This window comes from Erpetoichthys calabaricus, chromosome 4 (genome assembly GCF_900747795.2).
Source record: "Erpetoichthys calabaricus chromosome 4, fErpCal1.3, whole genome shotgun sequence".
Taxonomy (NCBI): Eukaryota; Metazoa; Chordata; class Cladistia; order Polypteriformes; family Polypteridae; genus Erpetoichthys; species Erpetoichthys calabaricus.
Window position 1 is genome coordinate 84,122,568 of NC_041397.2, and position 23,313 is coordinate 84,145,880.

Below are 23,313 nucleotides of genomic sequence, written 5' to 3' on the forward strand. Positions count from 1 at the left end.
TGTAATATGATTTAATATCAACCTAAGGCATGTGGACAATTGTATTGTTGGAATAACAGATGTTCCATTCTAAAGGCAGTAAAATGCTGGTGTCAGAGTAGTTCTGATACCGTTATTGGGTATTGTATATATTTTATCAGGAATTTTATTAAAGCACTAAATCCTATAGATTCTAAAAAATTTTAAAGCAACGATATTTCTGCTTTGAAATTCTGCATTTCAAAAAAACAAAGATATTGTTTAAATATGAACTGCTACCCTCTGATACCTTGACTTCCTTTGCAATCTCTTTAAAGGAAAGACCCATATTTTAAGGGTTATAAAAGCTTGTCTGTCTTTCATTATTAATTTCCTTTTTCTTGCCAACATCATAGCGATATATACAGTGCAATATTGTCAAGATAATACTTCAGAGTGTAGAAATACCCTTTGTTCCAGAACTTTTTTTATACAGACAGTGGGTTTGTAAGTAATCACTGAAAGTTGGGACACTTGTAGGAATTGCTTGCATTAACTTTCAAAGCTTAATCAACTTCCACTGCTGCAGAAAAATGTCATGTTGTTAACATATTACTTGTTCCCTGAAAAAACGACTTTTTTGAATCATTCTGAAAAGTTTTTTGTTAACCTAAACTAGGTTTTTTAACCTCTGGCAGTTTACCACTTACATTTGTACTATTTCAGGTTATTCACTGGATGTGAACTGTTCAATACAAAATTTCAATACAAAATGGAAAAAAAATATGTGGGTTCTAAAACTTTATTATCTACAAATATAGATACTGTAAAACCGAGTCATCATAAAGTAGCCACTAAATGTAATTATTAATCATTTTATTATGGTGGTATCGCATCACACAGACACTCACCATTTTACAAGGTTTCTCAAAGTTAATTTTACCTACCTGGAATCAAACTTGTTGCTGGAATATGAAGTGCTGCGAGGACTTGTTCCATCAATTAAGTCATAACTGTATTCACTTCTAAAAAAGGAAAACAATGCATTTTAATGTCTTATGGCCACTTTGAGAACAGATAGATGGTTAAATATAAAAGCTGTTAATCTACTGTATTAGTTGTCGATGTAGTGGTACTAACCTGAGTGTAGTCCAGTTACAAAACTGAGAAATTATTCTAAAAATATTCTTTATCTCAGCCTCTGAGTTTTCAGCACTTGCAGTTAATATTATAATATGTGCCAAATGGGTCTGTGACAGTGAATATGCAACAATATGTTGGTGTTTTCATTTGCTTTGCTCCCTCGATAGGTTTTCGTTTGCTCATGAACCTTAGAGAGTTTGTAAAATGTCACTGGGCTGACGGTTATTCAGACATAAAAGGGGTAACTCAACAATATTATAAACAAATTAAACTGGACTTGTATCTCCTTTAGAGTCACAAACTTTGCTGCTACGTGGATTGTTAACAATTTGTGTGTGTGTATCCTATGATGGACCACTGTAAGAGGTCAATAGAGCTGTGCTTACTGATGTCTCGATGCATACTCAATAATCCAGATAAGGAAATTCTAGAAAGTTGATTCTGTTCATCTGGACATAGTTTTTTTCCCCGATACGTTTCATCTCTCATCCAAGTGAGTGAGGAAGTGACTTGAATGAGTGATGAAACGTATCGGAAAAGAAAAAAAAAACTATGTCCAGATGAACAGAATCAACTTTCTAGAATGTGCTTACTGATGGTTGTCCTTAAAAAAGCATTTTGCACAATGAGATAGATAGAAAGACAAATTGTGCCCCTGGGATTTGCTGATCTTGTAGCTGGGGGAGATCATATGGGAGCTTTCCTGCCCAAAGCTGAATTTATGATTGTTCAAGAATCTTCTGGTTCAGTTGGGATTCAGTTTCCAGACCTGATCATTGTAATTTAGGAACCATAGATTTCTTCACACAAGACACAACCACCAGAGGGATCAAACCTTGTAAACTTAATTACTCTGTGTAGCCAATATATCTTTAAAATGTTTACAAAAGAACTTCATTTTCAAAAGTGTTAGAGCAATCTCAAAGAAACAATCCATTTCTATTTCCATTGTCATTTTTTCACTATGGGTGCAACTGCTTGACACAATTCTGAAACTGGATGTTTCTTGCTATCTTTTGGTCATTTGCTGCACTATTTTGTAAACATTTAAGAAGAGGCTGATAAATCTCTTAAAAAGATTCAATCTGATAAAAGTTTGTGTTTCTCAGTTATCAGGAGATTTGGCCTGTATTCATAAATAACAATCACTTGACCAGTTATATACAGTTTACCATCTTCTGCGGCCAATTAAAATCCCTTTGAATGCTGCATTGTGTAGTTGGATTTCCTCCTACCTGACAGGTTTACTGTTTCTACAGATTTAGGAAAGTATTGGAGACGTTTGCTTACAGCTCAACATTTCTTTAGAATAAATGAGCCCTTACCTTGGTTCACTCTTCCTGGTGATGGAATATGAAGTTGTAGTAGAGGACGGAGTATTTGTGTCATAAGTGTGTTCAGTTGTCCTAGTGAAGAATAAAAATACACTTTACACTAAGTATAACATTACAGATTCTGATCAGTTCAATTGTACATTTGAGGAATTACCGAATGGTAGTTGCTGTGCCTGGTCCAGATTTGCTGAAAGAATCCAAATTTCCTGAATTATTTTCCCTGAAAACAAAAAATGTCAAAAGAGAATACATTCAATATACAAAGGCACAGCATGCAGAAACTTTTATGCCAGTTTATTTCACATTTTAAAGTAAAAGAGTATTCTAATTATTACACTTTTATTTGAGGATTATTGTATGAGTTGTCATACTTAGTGGTCAATGATATGGTCACAATTAGGTCACACTCCACCACTCAGGCAGTCAGTTGCTAGCAGGCTTCACGTTAAGACTTAAATATGTTCAGTGCTAGGGGTGACAGACAGAGCCACATCACAGTGCATGCATTTATTGTTAGTGTTTGATGTTTGCATTGGAATTGATGAGGAAACACTTTTTCACCACCAATTATGGGATGTGATGATATCAACACATAGTATTCCCTAAATATCTGCTTCAAAAGTTTATCAGTGAAACAATATTTTACAGCAAAATAATAAACGGCAAAATCATGAGGCTGTTTTTATTAGGTTTTAGTGTTAAACATTCTGACTTTGTGCTCTTCCTAAACGTTCTTATGTTCTTTTTAATTGTCAGTGTTTGGTTTAGCGCATGCCCAACATTCATCCTGCTAGATCAAGCAAAATCCAGAGCAACTTTAGCATTTACAGGGTACTCAGATATGGGGATGGATATTTGAGGAATAAATCGCAAGACAATGATTATATTGTCTTATTATACAGTATTGTTATTGTTTTGTTGATTAAAGAACAATCAACAACAAATCAAATCAAATTAATAATATAGTGAACAATCATTATAAAAGTAAAGTTGAATAAAGCAGACTCTGCAACTGCATGAATAAAAAATTGAGTATGTGATCAGGTAAAGTACCACTTCTGGTTAGCGGAAATAGCCCAAAAGTTGATAGAAATCTACGTTTTGTACCTAATACTTGTATGTAAAATTTGGTTGACATAAGTGAAAGTGTACTCAAGTTATCGTGTTTACATACTGTGGCAGGCGGCCAGAGCCCACGCCCGGCCAGGACACCCCTGCAGGATATCTTCCAGGGGAGCAAGGATGGAAAACCCAGTATCTCCCCCTGGACACTAGATGGCAGCCTCCCTGGGTTGCAGCGGTGCCTCGGACTCCCCCAGGGCATCATGGGGGTTAGAGTTCTGTGCAGCCCTGTTGGGTTCCGTAGGCACCGCAGGGGGTGCTGCAGCAGGAGCTGTTGGACCCTTCTGGGCTCTAGTTCCACCACACCCGGAAGTGCAGCCGGATGTCAGCAATCAAACACCTGGAAAACTTACGGGGGCCCAATAAAAGGGAGCCAGCGACCACCACTCAGCGGCCAGAGTCGGGTGGAGGAGGACAAGGTTGCCTGGGAGGAGTGGTGGTGCAGAGAGAGAGAGAGAGAGAGCGTTTTGGTATTGCTGTATTGTGCTTGGGACTGTGTTGTGGCTGGGGGACACAGGGAAGACGTGCCCTCCAGCTGAAGAAAAATAAAAGTTTATTTATTTTATACGTGTGCCTCCGTGTCCAATCTGTGTCGGGTCGGGCGCATATATAGCACATTTTTACAATACACACACAGACAGATACACAGACATAATTCCAAAAATGATATTTTTGGACTCAGGGAGGTCTAAAACGTTGAGATTCATCAAAATCTCGAAATTGAATTTTTGGAGGATACCAATACTTTTCCTATACTTTGTATATGAGAAAGTAAAAATGCACATGAAATTAATAAAATAGGAATATAAAAGGAGGAAATAATTAAACAAATGCAAACATGTAATTAAAGTTAAAGAACTATAAACTCAATTAGGAGAGTCCCTGCTAGTGTTAAGGAACCCAACTCTTGATGGATGTGTGATTATAAGTATCTAGAAACCCAGATGGAGCAACGGAGCTCAATATTTTAAAGGCAGAAAGGGAAAATAGATGTTTGTGTCTATTAATGCAGCTTACACAATGAGGTAGATAGAAAGACAAATCATGCCTCTGGGATTTGCTGATTTTGTAGCTGGGGGAGATCATATGGGAGCTTTCCTGCCCAAAGCTGAATTTAAGATTGTTCAAGAATCTTCTGGTTCAGTTGGGATTCAGTTTCCAGACCTGATCATTGTAATTTAGGAACTATAGGTTTCTTCACACAAGACACAACCACCAGAGGGATCAAACTTTGTAAACTCAATTACTCTGTGTAGTCAGGTTATCTTTATAATGTTTACAAAATAGTTTCATTTTCAAAATCGAGTAAATAGAGCAATGTCAAAGCAACAATCCTTGTCCATTTCCATTGTCATTTTTTCACTAAGGGTGCAACTACTTGACACAATTCTAAAACTGGATGTTTCTTGCTATCTTTTGGTCATTTGCCACACTATTTTGTAAGCTTTTAAGAAGAGGCTGGATGCAATCTGACAACAGTTTGTGTTTCTCATTTATCAGGAGATTTGGCCTGTATTCATAAATAACAATCACTTGACCAGTTATATACATTTTACCATGTTCTGTGGCCAATAAAAATCCCTTTGAACATTGCATTGTGTAGTTGGATTTCCTCTTATCTGACAGGTTTACTGTTTGTACAGATTTAGGAAAGTATTGGAGAAGTTTGCTTACAGCTCAACATTTCTTTTGAATAAATGAGCCCTTACCTTGGTTCACTTTTCCTGGTGATGGAATATGAAGTTGTAGTAGAGGACGGAGTATTTGTGTCATAAATGTGTTCAGTTGTCCTAGTGAAGAAATAAAAATACACTTTACACTAAGTATAACATTACAGATTCTGATCATTTCAATTGTACATTTGAAGAATTACCTAATGGTAGTTGCTGTGCCTGGTCCAGATTTGCTGAAAGAATCCAAATTTCCTGAATTATTTTCTCTGATAACAAAAAATGTCAAAAGAGAATACATTCAATATACAAAGGCACAGCATGCAGGAACCTTTATGCAAGTTTATTTCACTTTTTAAAGTAAAAGGGTATTCTAATTATCACACTTTTATTTGAGGATTATTGTATGAGTTGTCATACTTCAGTGGTCAATGATATGATCACAATCAGGTCACACTCAGGCAGTCAGTTGCTTGCAGGCTTCAGGTGAAGACTTACATAAATATGTTCAGTGTTGGGGTGACAGACAGAGCCACATCACAGTGCACATATTTATTGTCAGTGTTTGATGTTTGCATTGGAATTGATGAGGAAAGCACTTTTTCAACTTTTTTTGTGATGACATCATATTGTTGTAAAAGATTGTGATATCTTAAAGGAATGACGCATTTGCAAAATAGTACAGTGACAATAAACTTTGCTTTCATTTTTGACTCACAGATGGTAGTGAAAAACAGAGGATCGTTTTTTACTAAGGTTTAACACAAATTGTTAACGTAAGTTTTAATGCATTTCGAAAAGCATTCAGAGCTGAGAGATACAGTTATATTTTTGTGTTGATTGTTTAATTTAATTTGCCATGTCTTCAATGCTTGTCTGGTTGGAGCATTATTATTATTATTATTATCATTTTTAGTGCTGCTGTTGTTGTTGTTTTATGAAAAATGAAACACTACAAATACATATTTGAAGCAAAGCAAATAATTTACATTGATCTGGTCATTATTTAAAAGAGTACAAATGTTACCTATAAATCAAAAATAAAAAAACAAATGTCTTTCACAAAGTATTTTTAAAAATTCACTCCATTGTGTATGGAAAACTGGGCTCCTCAGACATCTCACAGTTTCAATGCTTTGTTTAAATATATCCATATGGTGCAGAGGAACTAAGTCTAAGCAAGTAAGTTTAAATATAAGTATTACTACAGTCATCTGCTGAGAAATCTTTAATTTACCAATGATTATTTTCTGAATTAAGCAATAAATGTTGTCAATAGCAGGCTATTGAATGTGGTAAAACAGAATTATTATTAACCAGTAATGGCGCACTGCACGATAACGAGCAGTGAATACACTTGACTTGAGCATTCCTAGTTTTCATCTTCATTCTCTGTACGTTTAGCATTCATTTGCTCAGAGGTTGATGCGCTTGCTGCTTCCTGAGCAGCTCTTCTTTCCTCCACCCTAGCAGCCCGCTTCTTCTCTTCTTTCGTTGGCATCTTCTCATGTTAAAACTGATTAATCAGTGTTTGTGTTGCAGTCACTTAGTACGTTTTCTTTAATTTTTCACTTAAGCTGGCACTTAAGTCTTCAATCTGCCTCAAGAATGATTTAAGATATGAAGAGGTAGGGGAAGTGACGGCGAAGGTGGTAGGGATGAGAACGGCACCCATACACATGCGCCATACGGCCAATGCTGAAAGTTGATTCTACAATAAAATAAAATAAAAATAAAAAGAGGAATAACCTTGGAGGTCAATCATAACCCCGAAAGCGGATAGTAGACGTTATGTAGTAAATGTGTACCAAATTTCAGGTCAACAGTTGAAACAGTTTGTGCGCTACAGGTGATTTAAAATCCTGGACAGACAAACGAACAGCCACGGTAGCGTATTATATATAAAGATTAGGGATTTTTACCACTACAATGTTTATGTCAAGTATGTGTGTATTTATGTGTTACTTGTATAAGCTTCACTAAATCAAATTCCATGCAGCTCATGTTGTTAAAACAGAAGAGAAATGTAAAATAAAAAATAAGACAGACGTTTGTCATTCTGTGCATGCAAGCATGGCCTTCAATTCATTGTTCTAAATAGCTTTGCCTAATCATAAAATGTAGTACTAGGGTGTTGTACCATGTTAGCCATTATGAATGTAATGAAAAGTCAAGCAAGATTACAATATGCAAGCTTTCTAGGCAACTCAGGCCCCTTCTTCAGGCAAGATAATCATAATCACTAATCATAAAAGAAATCCATACATAAAAACTCCAAGTTATAATATTGGTTGATTCATTTTTTTCGTTTACCTGTTCACCGTGGGCATGGATGACAACTGGGCCCTCATGGCAGAATTCAGATCTCTGAAGGAAAACAAAAATGAAAAAATATAGAAAAAATGTAAACATATCGACTGGCACATAGTGTGTTTCTTTGCCACTATACCTAAAGCAAAAAAGCCATCCATTGAGTCCTCACCATAGTCTCACTATGTGTTTCCTGGTCAAATCACATAACCCAGCCAAGCTCAAACTTTAATTAAACAAAGAAAAGCTCTGTACTTCTAAAGGGAAAAAGCCACTGTATGAAATTGAGGTTGTTTGATTACTATGGAAACACATTTGATTATACATTTTTATAAATTATATTGAATATTTTACATTTCAAAGAGAATGATTTAATCGTTAATGAAATTTATGTTACCCACTGATTGTTATTTACCTGGGCGAGGAAGAATTGGAAGATGCAGGTGACCTTGGTGGGGGTTCAGGTTTAGTAAAATCCAGGTCTCTGAAAAGAAAAAAAATAATGTGTCCAACATGTAGCATTCCCTACATGAAGATGTGATGGACATTTTCACTCAGTGACATCATTTTCCTGTGTATCTATAATCACGCATGTGTGAATAGGGACTGCTGGAGATGCTCAGGTAAGCACATTGATACCACACTGAGGCCGGGGGGTGCATTGTTGCTAACAAAATGTTTTACTTTTTCTGAAGCACTGAGCCATTCCCTGGAGAAGAGGCCTGGCACTACCCCCAAAGAGTGATCTAAATCCTACCTCCTCTGGGATTAGGCCACATATAAACAGTGTGGTACCCGGATGGGGGTGGTACCCAGCCGGGACACCCTAGAAGACCGGAGGAGGGCTTGTGCCTCCTCCAGACCTCGAGGGGGCAACCGCCCTGGGGGCCACGGGTACAGAGCTGGGAAGCTCAACCCTGTAGGGGCCCGTGGTCACCGCCAGGGGGCACCCCAATACCTGTAGGACCCTGGATCTCAGCACTTCCGCCACACAAACTTAGAAGTAATGGGGGAAGAATAGCAGGGACACCCGGAGTGCTTCCGGGGATACAGCCGACACTTCTGCCACACTGGGGCGTGTCGGTAGGAGATTGCCGGGGACACACCTGGAGCACATCCGGGTGCTTATTTAAAGGGGCCGCCTCCCTTCAGAAGATGACTTGAGTTGGGTGGAAGAAGGATGAGGTCTCTGGAGGAGGCAAGAAGGCGGCCTGAAGATAGAGCGAAGGCATTGTGTGTGTTGGCCAGGACTTTGGGGTATTGGGGTCTGTGAAGTGATTTTGTACTATGGAGCATTGTAATAAATGTGTTTGCCTGTCTGTGTCCGGGTCATATTCCACAACAGACAGTCAGACTAGAATAAGTTATTCGACCCAAGAAGGCAAAAGAGATGGAGTTCCCCGGCACCAGATCTGTTAATGACAGTGCAAATGGCACTTGCTTTTGTCTCTGCTGTTTTTCTATAGAGCTGGAAAAGTCTTATTTAAATGGGTTTTAGCTGGCTGTGGTCCCCAAAAATTTACACCTGTATCTGAAGATTATTCTGACATATGCAGGCCTGAAATGCTGGAATGGATGTATATTAACAAACAAAATGAAGCTGACCAGGCAAAACATGAAAAATTTGCCTGCAATGAAATAAAAGTCAAAGTAAATTTAAGAGTCGCTGTGTTTTTCTTTTATTTGTATTTTCCATACCAACCCAAATTTTTCTGATTTGAGGTTGTGTTTATATAAAATAAAATATACACACACATAAAAACACACACACATTTTAAGTGTTATGTTTTTTTTTACTGAAGTTAATGTACAGTATATCTGTTCTCACACCATGCTTATTAAACATTTGTATTTCTTCCAAATACCTGGTCAAAGAAGATGAAGATGAAGATAATAGAGAGGACTTTGGCGAAGAATCTGACTTTGTATAAGTTTGATCTCTAAAAATGAAAATGAAAATTATTATTATTATTTTATTATTATCATATAGAACACAGAGATTTTCTAAATGGAAACTTATACTCTCAGAAAATCTCACTGTATCTCATTCCTACCTGGCTGTAGAAAATTTAGTGGAAGTTGGTGATTTTTCTGGAGTCTCTGGTTTAATAAATTCAATGTCTCTGTAGAGAATAAAGAAACAAAAAATTCTTTAAGTTCTGAGTTGCATTTTTAGGCTTTAGCAAACAGACTTCTTTAAAATTAGCAACATTCCTGCACACTTAGCAGTTTTCAACTTATTTAAATTGGGATTTGAACTCAATTTGATTTGAACTCAATTAGGATTTTACTTTCACATATTTGAGACAATTATTTTGTTGATTCATAAAATATTTGTTTCTTACTTGACAGAAAAAGATGATGAGGATGAAGAGGGCTTAGATGGAGATTCTGATTTTGTAATATCCACATCTCTAAAAAATGAGAAGTGAAGACATTAATTAATTAACAAACAGGAGATCTTCAAAGCCTGGCATCTATACATCTGTACATATATATATATATATACACCGGTATATATATATATATATATATATATATATATATATATATATATATATATATATATATATATACAGAGAGAGAGAGAGAGAGAGATAAAATATTTGTTTCTTACTTGACAGAAAAAGATGATGAGGATGAAGAGGGCTTAGATGGAGATTCTGATTTTGCAATGTCCACATCTCTAAAAAATGAGAAGTGAAGACATTAATTAATTAACAAACAGGAGATCTTCAAAGCCTGGCATCTATACATCTGTACATATATATATATACCGGTATATATATATATATATATATATATATATATATATATATATATATATATATATATAGAGAGAGAGAGAGAGAGAGAGAGAGAGAGAGAGAGAGAGAGAGAGAGAGAGAGAGAGAGAGAGAGAGAGAGAGAGAGATCCACAAAGGAATATGAATCACATACAGTATCTTAAAATAGTTTTCTTATTCCTAAGCTTTCAACAACCTACCAGGTGTCATCATCAGAGGAAAATTATTAGAAATATAGGAATCAAAGGCAATATGTAGCAAGTGGGGGGGACTTGTAAGGGGGATTTAAATGTTGAGGTTCAAATGTGCTGGTCATGCCAAACCCCACCTTATTAATTATAACCAACACCTTCTGAACTGCACCTTATTAATCTGTGTCCTGGCACTGATGGTTCTCATCAAGCACAAATGCAGAGTTTCTTTGCAGCCTTTGTCAATTTCAGTAAAGCATTTGACTCAGTTGATCGAGTTGTCCTGTGGGAGATCCTGAGACTTTGCAGGATCCCCCAGAAATTGCTGGATATCATGGCCCAGCCTGTACACTGGTACTGTAAATGCTGTGCAGATTGGAGGCAGAAACTCTCTGTTTTACCAGTTCATTCTGAGGTTCGTCAGGGGTGTGTTCTTGCTCTTACTTTGTTCAATGCTTGCACGGACTGGGTGTTGGGCAGAGTCATAGGGTACAATGGCTGTGGGGCATCTGTTGGTGAAGAAGGATTCACTAATCTTGACTTTACCAACAATGCTGTGATATTTACAGAGTCAATGGAGGCTCTGATTGGAACTCTTGAGAGACTGAGTGAGGAGTCTGAGTGTCTGGGCTTGTGAGTGTCCTGGATAAAAAAAACAAGACCTCTTGGGCACAGCCATCAGTAATGTGTCTGTCTGCAGAGGAGATGTCAACCTCATCGAGAGGTTTACTTACCTCGGCAGTGACATTCATGTCTATGGTGATTGTTCCTGTGAAGTCAGTAGACAGATTGGAATAGCATGCGGTGGTCATTAGATCACTGGAAAGGGGTGTGTGGTGTTCCCGATATCTATGCTAAAGGATGAAGGTCCAAGTCTTTAGAGTCCTGGTGCTTCCCGTCTTGCTATATGGTTGCGAGACATGGACGCTATCAAGTGACCTTAGACGAAGACTAGACTCCTTCCATACTGTCCCTCTTCAGAGAATCCTTGGAAACCTCTGGTTTGACTTTGTGTTGCTCACAGAGTCCCGAATAAGGCCCATTACCTGCATTGTGAGGAAGTGTCAGTTATGGCACTACAGCCATGTGGCGAGATTTCCAGAGGGCGATTCGGCTCACAGGATCCTCATTGTTGAGGACCCAAGTGGCTGGACCAGACCAAGGGGACCCCCATGTAACACTTGGCTGTGGCAAATAGAGGGTCTTTCCCAGAGGGTGGGACTGGACCATGTGTCTGTGGCAATGTGCTGTACCAGTGCAAGCTCATCAACCTGACCTGACCTGTAGATCAAAAAACAAACTGAAAAGCCAAAAATACCCAACTAAACATTCTAAGCACACTAAACATTTTACAACAGAGTACAAAGGAAGCAGAAGAACACAACACAAAATGATAGACAATGCCACAGCATTTGGCCAGTAGCTGTAACCAGCAGGTGTCTTAAATAGATCTCCCAGAAAGATGTGGCCTTAATGGCCTCATCACCTGAGGGTAGCAATTCACTCATGGGACTCAGTTCTGTAACCACAAAAAGCAATAAAGGAAAGGGACCTGAGAAAAATGAAAAACGGAAAACAAGACCTGCACCATCATAAAGGATAGGGGAAAATATATGAAGAAAAATATAAATATAAATGATGTGAAGCACTGCTCTGAGTATACTGTACCATCTCCCATAAAAGTTCACATGAACCTTATTCATCAATAAAGTGGCAGAAACTAAAGGGACGTCTTCCTAAAGATCAAAAGATCATTCACCAAAATTCAAGAGAGCTCATAATGTAAAGCCAAATCACTAAATAAAGAATAAATACGAAAACTATGACTATACAGACCAAATCAAAGTTTTTAGGTTTCTGTTCAATCTCTGATAATCAGAAAGTTCCTGACCCTTGATCTTTACATCCTCTATTCAGTGACATTATAGGTCCTAACCTCTGGATGTCCTGAGTACCAATGTTAATAAGGATGAAGACTTCCATATCCTTCTTTTCAAAAGAAGTGACTGGGAAAAGTAATATATGATCTGTTTAGAAATGCTGATGCAGAATGTAAAGTTGCTTCATGTCTTGAGCCAGCAGCTGAGATCGCCTCCAGCCCCCTGTGATCCTGAATTAAAATAAGTAGGCTTGAAAACAAAAAGCTGGATGGACATTGAACTCTGCACATGCTCATAATATGGCAAACATGTACTCTAATATTGCAAACAAAGATCCTTACCTGCTGCCTGGTGCTTTTACTGGCTCCCAAGTTCTGAAACATAAACAAATGAATTCCACAATCAGAATATTAGTCCACAAATGTAAAACCTGGATTGGGCCCAGTAACATGTGGTTTGATGAAATGGGTTATGTGGATTAAACACTAAGATGCTGGGAAATTCATAAAAATGGTGAGACTTTTTCCCTTAGAACCAGACTCCGGTCCTGGAGGGCTGCACTGGCTACAGGTTTTCATTCTAACCATCTTCTTCATTAGTGACCAGTTTTTGCTGCTAATTAACTTCTTTTGCCTTAATTTTAATTAAATTGACTCAGGCCCCTTAGTTGTTTCATTTTCCTTAATTAGCAGCCAAACAATAATGAGATACAAAACAAGCCAACACATGACCAGCTCATCTTTGACCATCTCATAGTATCTGAAAATAAAGAAAGGTGATGGTCTCAGTAAGGTTGATCTCTCAGGTCCTCAAAACATTTTAACGGTGTTCTAAGGAAAAACTAAAAATCAACAGTTTTGAAAATGTCGGCTGTGGCAAAATAAGAGCAGCAGCAAGCCATGGAATTAAATAACAGGTTTAATTAACAGCAAGAATCAGCTTCTCATTAAAAAAGTGATTGGAGTGAAATTGGTTGGAGTTTGAAGCCCCAATTTAGCTGGTCATCTGTTGGCTTGTTTCACATCTCATTTGTGTTTGGCTATCATTTAACAAAGAAAAGTATCAGTTCAGAGGACTGAATCCTTAAAAAAGGGCTATTAAAATGAAGGGAAAAGAAGTTAATTAGCAGTGAAAACTGGTCATTGATTAGGAAAATAGTTAAAATGAAAACCTGCAGCCACTGCAGCCCTCCAGTCCCAGAGTTCGATACCCCTGCTTTAGAAAGTTGACAGGAATAATAAGATTTTAATTTGTTTGATCCAAACAAATGTGTATATGAAAACTTCAAGGAGACGAAGCACTGAGGCACAGCCTCACGTAAGTTCTGCACTATTGAATAAGCTGTGGCCAGTGGAAAGCAAGTCATGGCATCAAAGAGAATTACAGTAGTTTTGGGAACAACAGAGCAAGTCATGGGCTATCAAAACAGTATGAAAGTGCTACTGTGTTTCTTACTGTGATAATGAAAAACTCTCTGTTTATGTTTTACACTGTTACACGCTCAATAGAAATATTTTGTGGTTATAAATTAAGAAATCATAGAATGGACAAAGTGTATTCTATATGAGTCCTAGAAGAGAAAATCCTGGACCTTTTCAGTGGGTCATGTCCAGATTACTAGAAAAGTGATGACCTGAATGGTCTTTTTCTGGAGTTTGCCCTGGCATTTCCTTCTCAGTTGGATGCTACTGCCGTACAGCTTACAGGTCAGAACACAATCTGGACAATCTTGTGTAGGCCAAATAGCTTCACCTTACATATCTTTCTTTCACATATGGATAACAAGACACTTAAATGTGATTTCTCTGCGCTTTTTGGCAATGTCTACTCAATATGTAATAGGACACAAAAAATTAATTTAGTGACCATCTCTGAAATGAATTGTATTTGTGGAATTGGTTTGACACTTTAAAAATGACATTGAAATACGAGATCGTATATCATGCAAAATTGCTTGAAAACACAAAATTACAAACTTTCAGAGGGTTAAGTACCCGGTTTGAAATGTACTGTGACATTTGTGCCTCTTGCAGTTCTTTCCACCCATCTCCCCATTTTCTGTGACCAGTTTTACATTGCAAGTTCACAGGAAGTAGCATCCTACTCAGGGTGCATTGGATTCAAGACCACCAGCCCATCGCAGGGCACATTCGCCCTCAACTGGGCAACTTAGAGTCACATTTTAAATTAACGTGGAAATTTTTGAGATATGAGAGGGAAACTGGAGTACTCAGAGAAACTACACACAGAAACAGGAAGAGTGGATGCATTACACAGTTAAATTAAAGTCATTAGAACGGAATTCAAGCGGAGGACATGCAGTGTTATTACTTCTTTTGTTGTTTTCTCAAAGAAATACAATAATTTTCTCAAGATCTCGAGAAAATCAAAACGTTTCCCAAAGATAAACATATAGCTTAATGTTTAACTTATTAGATATCATATAATGACTGGATTGTAGGTCACTAGAAAATTTGTGTATGAAGTACATTCATGTCTGGACTCAGAGGGCATTCTGCAAAGAAGATGCAGAAGAGTCTGAAGAATGGGACCAAATTACATTTGGCACATGGGCAGCTATGATACACTCACACCCTTTTATATCACAGTAAATGGATGCATTGATGGCTTCTTACGCCATATCATCTGGATGCAAATATACATCACTAAAGGTAAATCTGGAGTTATTGCAGCTTACTTCATTAGTGGTGGTAGTGAGTGGCGGGGCACTCAAGGGGCTACCCAAAAATAGTCAGATCAGATCTCGGTAATGAAAATTCGCCTACATTAGCTGTACTAGTTTGGCACAAAGCAAACATACAATAACTCACCCGACACAATTACATTGCTAGCAAAAATACATCTCTATGTGATTTCATCAGCTGCTATCATTGTTGTTATCAGTTGTTAAGTTGTCCACACAGGTTTGCAAGCTTGCCAGGAGCAAAAGTTAAATATCACAAAAGAATTATTCTGCTATCTCAAGAAAACAATGAAAAAAAAATATAAAAGCTAATGATATTGCATTTCCCCAACAAAATGTTTCCATTATCTCAAGAAAGAATAAAAAAGTGAATAATATTACATTTCCTCTGTAACGGCTGTACTAAACACTGTGCCTCTTGCAGTGAAATTCTATTCCTGATGAAGAACCAAATTCCCTGACATTACCTAATACCAGTTTAAGTTCCGTTCTGTTATGTTTAGGGAGATTATTGTATGCCAACACGATGATGACTCTGTATTATAATACATAATACACTGAGAGTCAGCAGTGGAGAAATAATCGTAATTTTCCATATATCCTCAAAATATTATCTAATTGAAAACTAAATTGTCCATGTGCATGAGTGAGTATACCATATAGAGGGATGATTGCTGCCTTCCACTCAAGGATAGACTCTGGACCACCAAGGTAAATGAAATGCATAGCCAGATAATGGTCCACATTAGAACCTGAAATAGTTGCAATACTGTACGGTCAATCAGGCAGTGTTTAATATTTAATCCTTACCACATTTCTTCAGGCTTCTCTGAGTCCTTTGATACTTTTTGGCCAAACTTTAATAACACCGTTCAGGCCGGGCCTCTGTCACACTTCCAACATGCCTCTGTCAAGCAGTACTATATTTCACCATGCATTTTTCATGCTTTTCGGATGTCCTGCTCCTGTGATTCCCCCATGCTTTGCCACAAAGTATCATGCTTACCATTCTGCATTCACCAATCTCATGCCTGTAGTGTCAATCACCCCATTTCTAATACCTGAAATGTTTTTTTAATTACCAGTAATGATTTTTGTAATGTTAAATAATCTAAATGCTTAAAGGCACATGAGTTATTAAACACATTGCTTTCATAGCAAACATAACCCATAAACAAGATTTCTGTTCTCTGTACCGGCACGCTTACAGAGGAAGTCATGTTTATTTTCCCAAACCACACCAAAGCAGCTTGTAGTCAAAAGAAAAACAAATTCACCAACACTCTGTTTATTATCTTATTGCAGAGACTGTGTGATTCCCCTCAAGTTCCATAAGCCTTATCTTTAGAAAGGAATGATTCAGCATATCACAAGAGCCTGTTAAAAACCAGATCTTACCCTTTTGTGCTCTTCTCTGTGGTTGCAGACTGAACAGCGGGACCAACTGTTTTAGTATTTAAAACAGAGCCAGTATTGCTTTAAAGAGGAAAAAATATTAATGGAAACGTTTTAGTAAATTAGTGTAACAGGAGAGAGTTAGGCTGTTAAGGAAGGTTTTACATTAAACAGTTTGCTATTAATAAATATCAACATCCATTGCTAAAATTAGAAGGTTTAAAAGACTACTACATGTATTTGATTAAATAATGTGAAATGAATATCTAGTAAAAGATCATAAGTGAAGAACAGGCCTTACCCCTTCTCCAAGCTTGGAGAGGTCATGGATACATCAATAAGTTCACTGGTTTTAGCAGAGGAGACTGGAGGCACTTTTCTTTAATTTTAAGAGAGGATTAGTGAAGTCATGTTAAAATTAGTGACACATGTTAAAACATAACAATATTTAACATTATTATTAATACTAATTCAGATAACATATATACAGTAATTGAGAAAAATAAGAATGACACAGATAAGCAATACAGTGTAGCAAAAAAGCTTCTTATATGGAATGATAATCAGAAGAGCACAAGAAGGCTTCTTCCATGAGTGCCTTCAGAGACAGTCAGCAAACAGTTATTCAGGCCAACAGTAGGACAAATACGCTAACTACTGTACCAATTCTTTTTTTAACTCCCATTTCTAGAAATTGGAATGCTAAAATCCTTTAAAGTAAGATCTCAAGGAAGTAGTTCATTTTGTAATATTCTGAGTTGTTTCCTTTCCCGCTGATGTCATTAATTTTAATTACAACATTATAAAAAGAAATAATGGCCTAGCATAATTAGGATTAACATTTGCAATGCAATTTCATTTTAACATGTAAAACAAAATTTCTTGATTCAATCAGAAAAAGTGAATCCCGAAAATAGATAATTACATCTCAGAAACCTTACGAGAACAGGAGGAATTAGTGACTGCCAGGAGCTGAACTGAAAAAGTTTAGTGTGCCAAGTTTGAGAGGTGGCTGAGAATTTCCAGCAAATAAAGTATGTTCATTTTTACTAATTACCGGTAATAATAATAACAATAATTCTTTATATTTATATTGTGCTTTTCTCACTACTCAAAGCGCTTTGCAAACTCCACGCAGGGAGGACACGAGATGCAAACCCATGATCACTTAATTCATATAGGATGCTATTTATCAGACATTTGATAACTGATAGCAAGGCTCATATGAATTAAGAGAAAGTGCATATAATAAACAATATCACTTTTGTTTTGACTATTATTCTTATAGTCGAACATTGTTGGCTAATATCACAAGTTACCTGTAATAATGAACATAGACTAATGAAGACAGGCGACATTTAACAGAAAAGATAGCCAGAGAGTTTTTTATGTTCCCCATCAGCTAACTAGAAAAATATACAAGATATATGATTTATAGTACTATTAAAAGTGAACCAATAGTTACTACAACTTACAGTACAAAATGACATTCAGTCATTGTCTGAAAAGATCTACATTTCTGCACCCCATGGCAGAGCTTGTGATTTTATTGCTCATGAAGGTCATCAATTACTACATCAGTAATGATACACTGACTATTTTAATTTGTGCAAACACTCAACTACCTTTGAATGTACATTTTCAAGTGTACATACGATAACAATGGTCTCATATGTAAAATTTTAAGGGTGACACCTATTGGGCTATTTGTGTGTAACTAATGGCCAATGATGACATACATCGTATGAAATAATAAGAAACGGAGCAGGTCAGATTCTTCTAAAAGTACTTAAAGAACAAGTTGGTGTTCCAAAGACTGGCAGGGAGCAAAGGGAAATACTTAGTAGGAGGCTAAACTAAAAAGAAAATCTCAAATTAGAGGATACCCTAAGGTATCCTTCTCAAGTATATATAAATATAAGTGCAACATCAGGTCATTTGTAGTAATTAATGCTAATTAACTTTAATTTATATAAAACATATGCATAACAATTATATTACAAATAAATTTACAGCATCCTCATTTTTAATGTTGTTTTCTAAATGTTTTTTGAAAGGAATTGTGTCACTTTTAAGAAAGAAAGAAAGAAAGAAAGAAAGAAAGAAAGAAAGAAAGAAAGAAAGAAAGAAAGAGGGCCTAGTGACCACCACTCGTAATTCTGTAATATCTATAAATTAACATTCTATACCCTTCATTTCAAGTAGGTGTATCAAAAAAGATAAAATTTGCTAAATAATTTAATGAATGGTGATAATTAAAGCAAGTGGTAATATAATGCACTGTATGCAGTCACCTCGGTCCAGTTTCTATCTTGGGTATCTACACGATAGAGTTCAGATGATGTCCTCATGCTGACATGGCTTTCTTCACATAATGCAATATGTACAGGTATAATGAAGTAATGCTTGGTTTGCTATTGGATTCTGATGTGTGCCTGATGCTGCCCACTCTGAATAATTATGATGCTTAAACCTGATTAAGCAGGTTCAGAATATAGGTGGAGGGTTGGATATTCCAGGAGCAAAGTTTCATGGTTACACACACTGTGATAATCTCTTTATTAATTATAATATCTGCTAGATAAATGAAGTACAGTAACTTCTTCAATAATAGAGACTTGTTGCATTTCCAAATGTAATTTAAATTAAACATCAGCAGCACGTACCTTGGCAATGTTTACAAACAGAGCCAATTTAAAGACCATAGGTGGTCTATCAAAACCTTAAAAACTCAAACAGGAGATGAACTGCTATATACTGTAACTGTTTTCTGCTATAATGAATGAAGCTATTTAACAGAAGGTGACCTCTTAAAGATACGTGATGCCATTGGGTGTAGTCCGGATCACCTGGTGACCAAGTAACTGCAACATGTGTTCCCGTACCAGACCAGCAAAAATCCACCAGAACTCATCCAGGTCTAAAGCGAGCACCACAGATGCTTCACATGGGACAGGTTTATTTAAAATGAATGCTGCAGTTAGTCTCTGAGAAAACACTCTACATTTTTTTACTCAGATTATCAGACCGATATGACTTTAAGTAGCCATACATGTGGGTGGATTAGACCCTGATTACTAAAACAATCTGCTGTGAAAGACAGAGCTAAGATAAAACAGATGGTGGTTTAATTGCACTGCTCTGGCACATGGAGCCATTCATTTAATAGCACAGAATAATGTCACTATTTGGAGGCTACAAGTAAATAAAAGAGAGAGGTTTTAAACAAAATCTGACACAGTGTTTAACTAATTCGGAAAACATTTAAATTGAAGCCTCTCAAGGCTAACATATTATGACTTGCCTTGGGTAGAGATGTCTGCCAAATATATAATAAGAAAAGAAGAAGAAAGAAGTGTGTCCAGGAGTTAAAGTTTTAATTTTCCAATTTAGAAAATAATTACTTATTTAATCCCTTGTACTATTCAGAGAATTTTTAACCTAGTTAAGAGCATGTAATCAAAAAATGTAACATGAATAATTGTTTTTGAAAAATTAGTTTAATCAACTTAGGAGAAACCATTGTATTCTAGGGCTCTGTGTTACTAAAATGACCCACATATGAGTATATTTATAGAATTTATTGGTATATTATCAATGATAATTTTGTCACCAATAATCTATCCATTTATCTTCTTATCCACTAGTCCAACTCATTGTTACTGATGTCGTTATTCTGAGCAATTTTGTAGTGCATGGAATGATCTGTCTAGGTTTGGTCCATGTTGCTTTTGTTTTTCTTAATGTTAACAATCTTTATCAATAAGAGTTTAAGACCGCTTTACTCCCACTGGGTGCTTTTGTTGTGGTGTAGGACATCACTATGTTGTGTTTCAGATCATGGACATGGTCATGTTGTTTCTTAGCACCTGTCAAGTAATGTGCATCATTACTTTACAATGTCATCAGTTGGGGCCTTTAAAGAAAGCGTTGTGACAGGAGCATTGTCCTGGCATTGCAAAATTTATTAAAAAAAAAAAACAAAACAAATAATAGTCCTTTGCTTATTGTAGCTAGGGATAAGAAACACAAAAATACTTTTAGGAACAGTGCTTGTGCTTTTGACCAGGACTCTCATTTTGAGTATTTAGGCTCTGACATTCAGGTTACTATACTGCTTTTTCCAGATGATGGCTTAATTCACTCTCTGTACTTGTTATTCGTCTTCCAATATATTTTCTATACTAACAAGTTGTGCTCCTTCTGCACAGAGGTTCATAACAACATGGGGCTGGAGCCTATCTCTGTTCTCTGTGGCATAACCCTACTCTCATGTTCAGGGTTGCTGTGGGAGGAAAGACAGAGTACTAGCTGAAAAACCCTGTCAGACACAAGTAGAATAACGTAAACTCCACAGACAAACACACACAAAATCATTAAAGGCAGCAGTGCAAACCCCAGAATCACTGTGTCACTGTCTGTGTGTAAAACAGAGGGATAAGCAATGAAATTCCATCCATCATCCAACCCACTATATCTTACCTACAGGGTCACGGGGGTCTGCTGGAGCCAATCCCAGCCAACACTGGGCGCAAGGCAGGAAACAAACCCCGGGCAGGGCGTTTGACTGTTTGAATGCTGGTTCTGTCCTGATTTCTAGCTACTGTTACTGACTTTGGCTTGTTGGTTGTTTCTCTCTTTAGGTTGTCCGCATCTCTAATCCTCTGAATTAAAACACTGGTGAGCTTGGTGAAATCACATCTTGAAAAATGAAGTACTAATATCTTGTAAAGTAAACAAGCCCAAAGCCAACACAAAACTAAGAAAAGGTCAAAATTTTATCTGTTATGTTATTCGCTGAAGGGACCAAAGCTTGCAAGCTGCTGTAGCCTGTCAGTTAATCTTAAACTGTGTGCCATTAGGAAAACAAAAAGAGTGCAGCCTGTGTAATCCCAAACAGACTAATACTGTGCACATGTCAAAATGCTTTACTAACTTTGAGTGTTGGTCACTGGACCTTACAGTCCAAAGAAGATTCACGAAATGTAGTTTAGAGAAAGAGGCTTGCAATGGCCACTAACATTATAATGCTTTAGTTTTTAGTGCATAGAAACTTTAAAAACAAACAGAGACAGGTTACTTTAACTGTATAGGTTTATCAAGCATACTATGAAGTCCAAAAAATAATTTTACATGTAGAGAAAAGCTATTGTATTATGCTATGAAAGTAATTTGGTCCAAATGAATATTTCTAAGGGAAGCAACACAATTGGTAAAAGCAGCACCTTCACAAAGAACATCTTAAGAGTGCAATATATTAAATAAATATGAAAAATATTTAAAACATAGACAAATAATGCAGAAAAGCTGAAGATGCTGAAGCACAAAAAAGGTGCACTGCCATTAAGGAGGATTAGAAACGTGTAAATGTTATTACTCCAATAAATAATAAAATATTCTATGACAAAGCCCTTACCCGTCTTTCAAGTTTGCCTTATTCAGAGCAATTTCACTGGATTTAGTAGTGGATGGGGTACTTGCAGCTCTTAAAACATAAATTGAATAAAAGACAACTTTGTGGAATTTTTGAATAAAAATACTGAGGTTATATATTTCAACTGCATGCAATAAATCTATCCAGCACAAAAAACATCTGAACATACTGTAAAAGTATGCTTTCAATAAATAATAATCCAGTAAATATTCCAATAAATAATCCATCTACATGAAAACCCCCTCAGACAGGTCCTATTTGGAGTTATCAGTCCATCTAACCTACATATCTTTACTATGTGAGAGCAAACTACAAGCGCCTGGACAAACTTCACATGAACATGGGTTCTATCCCACCATGCCTCTCTCCAAATTGTATTTTGGGAAACCCTTGTGTCTCTCAAATGAATCCTCATCAGCAGTGCCTTTTTGTTTCTTGCAAAATATTTGTAAGAATGTTCATTAAAGCAGCAGTATGTGAAACTAAGCTTGTTAGCTCAACATTACACTAAAAAAAAAAATAAGAAAAAAAACGAACCGGCGGACAAGGCTAGGATGAAAGGCACCTTCCCATTCTCTGGACACTTTCTGATTTCTGTACTCTTTGATATTTTGTAGACTGTTTATAGTTTGTACACTATGCATTGCAAAATCTGGCAGAAACACTTTGTTACATGACCCAGCAAAGCCCTAGGAAAAGAAAGGGGGATTGGCATAGCACTGATGACACATGCCATCATTAAATGCAGGAGAAAGAGTTGCCATGTAAGATATTTAAAATGCAATGGGTGTCTTTGCCTGGAAAGAAAGAGTGAAATTTGGCCTGAGGGGAAACTGGCAGAAGTTAATGGAAACTGACTCTCCTTATAGAAAAATGGTAAGGACCTGGAGGCCTGGAATAAGAATAAAATAACTCTTAGGTCCATGGCTTTAGCCTGAGAAAATAAGGATTGGATCTCTCTTTGAGAGGACAGGCACCAGGGAACTGCCTTAAAGCTTAAGCACATCTGGGAGCATGTAGAGCCCAAGAATGCAGTGATTCAAATGTCAAAGTTCGAGGAAGTTCTTGTGTGGTGTCCCTGCTCCAGAAGAAGCTTTGGGGTTTGACCAGAAGTGACTTTTTGAAAGGGTTTAATGCTGTCTCAAGCCAGAAGGTCCATTAAGTGTATGCTTTGTGGGCGAGTTGGAGCAAGAGCTCATAAGCAGGAAAAAGACCGCCCAGTATAAAAAGAAAGTGAGTGATAGGAGGTAAGTGATGGGGGACAACTGCTGAGATAGACAAAGAGTGCCTGTAAGTTTTAATTGTGCTCACATTTGCATTTAGTATTCTCCCCATGTTTATCCTAACTTTGTATTTAGTTACTCAGTAAAAATCACTATTTTTATA

At 36.9% G+C, this 23,313-nt stretch overlaps 1 protein-coding gene across 1 annotated transcript in view; it reads right to left on the bottom strand.

Annotated features, from left to right (window-relative positions):
• The window catches only part of scel (sciellin), a 77,321-nt gene that overhangs the window by 6,981 nt on the left and 47,027 nt on the right, over positions 1-23,313 (bottom strand). The window contains exons 14-28 of the mRNA XM_051926600.1: positions 21,910-21,978; positions 16,795-16,872; positions 16,497-16,574; positions 12,736-12,768; positions 10,155-10,223; positions 9,883-9,951; positions 9,592-9,660; positions 9,403-9,477; positions 7,953-8,021; positions 7,541-7,594; positions 5,431-5,463; positions 5,267-5,347; positions 2,590-2,655; positions 2,427-2,507; positions 906-983 (exon numbers count right to left, since the gene is read on the bottom strand). Of these exons, the coding sequence (XP_051782560.1) occupies positions 906-983; positions 2,427-2,507; positions 2,590-2,655; positions 5,267-5,347; positions 5,431-5,463; positions 7,541-7,594; positions 7,953-8,021; positions 9,403-9,477; positions 9,592-9,660; positions 9,883-9,951; positions 10,155-10,223; positions 12,736-12,768; positions 16,497-16,574; positions 16,795-16,872; positions 21,910-21,978 (1,002 nt within the window). The remainder of the gene's footprint in view (positions 1-905; positions 984-2,426; positions 2,508-2,589; positions 2,656-5,266; positions 5,348-5,430; positions 5,464-7,540; positions 7,595-7,952; positions 8,022-9,402; positions 9,478-9,591; positions 9,661-9,882; positions 9,952-10,154; positions 10,224-12,735; positions 12,769-16,496; positions 16,575-16,794; positions 16,873-21,909; positions 21,979-23,313) is intronic.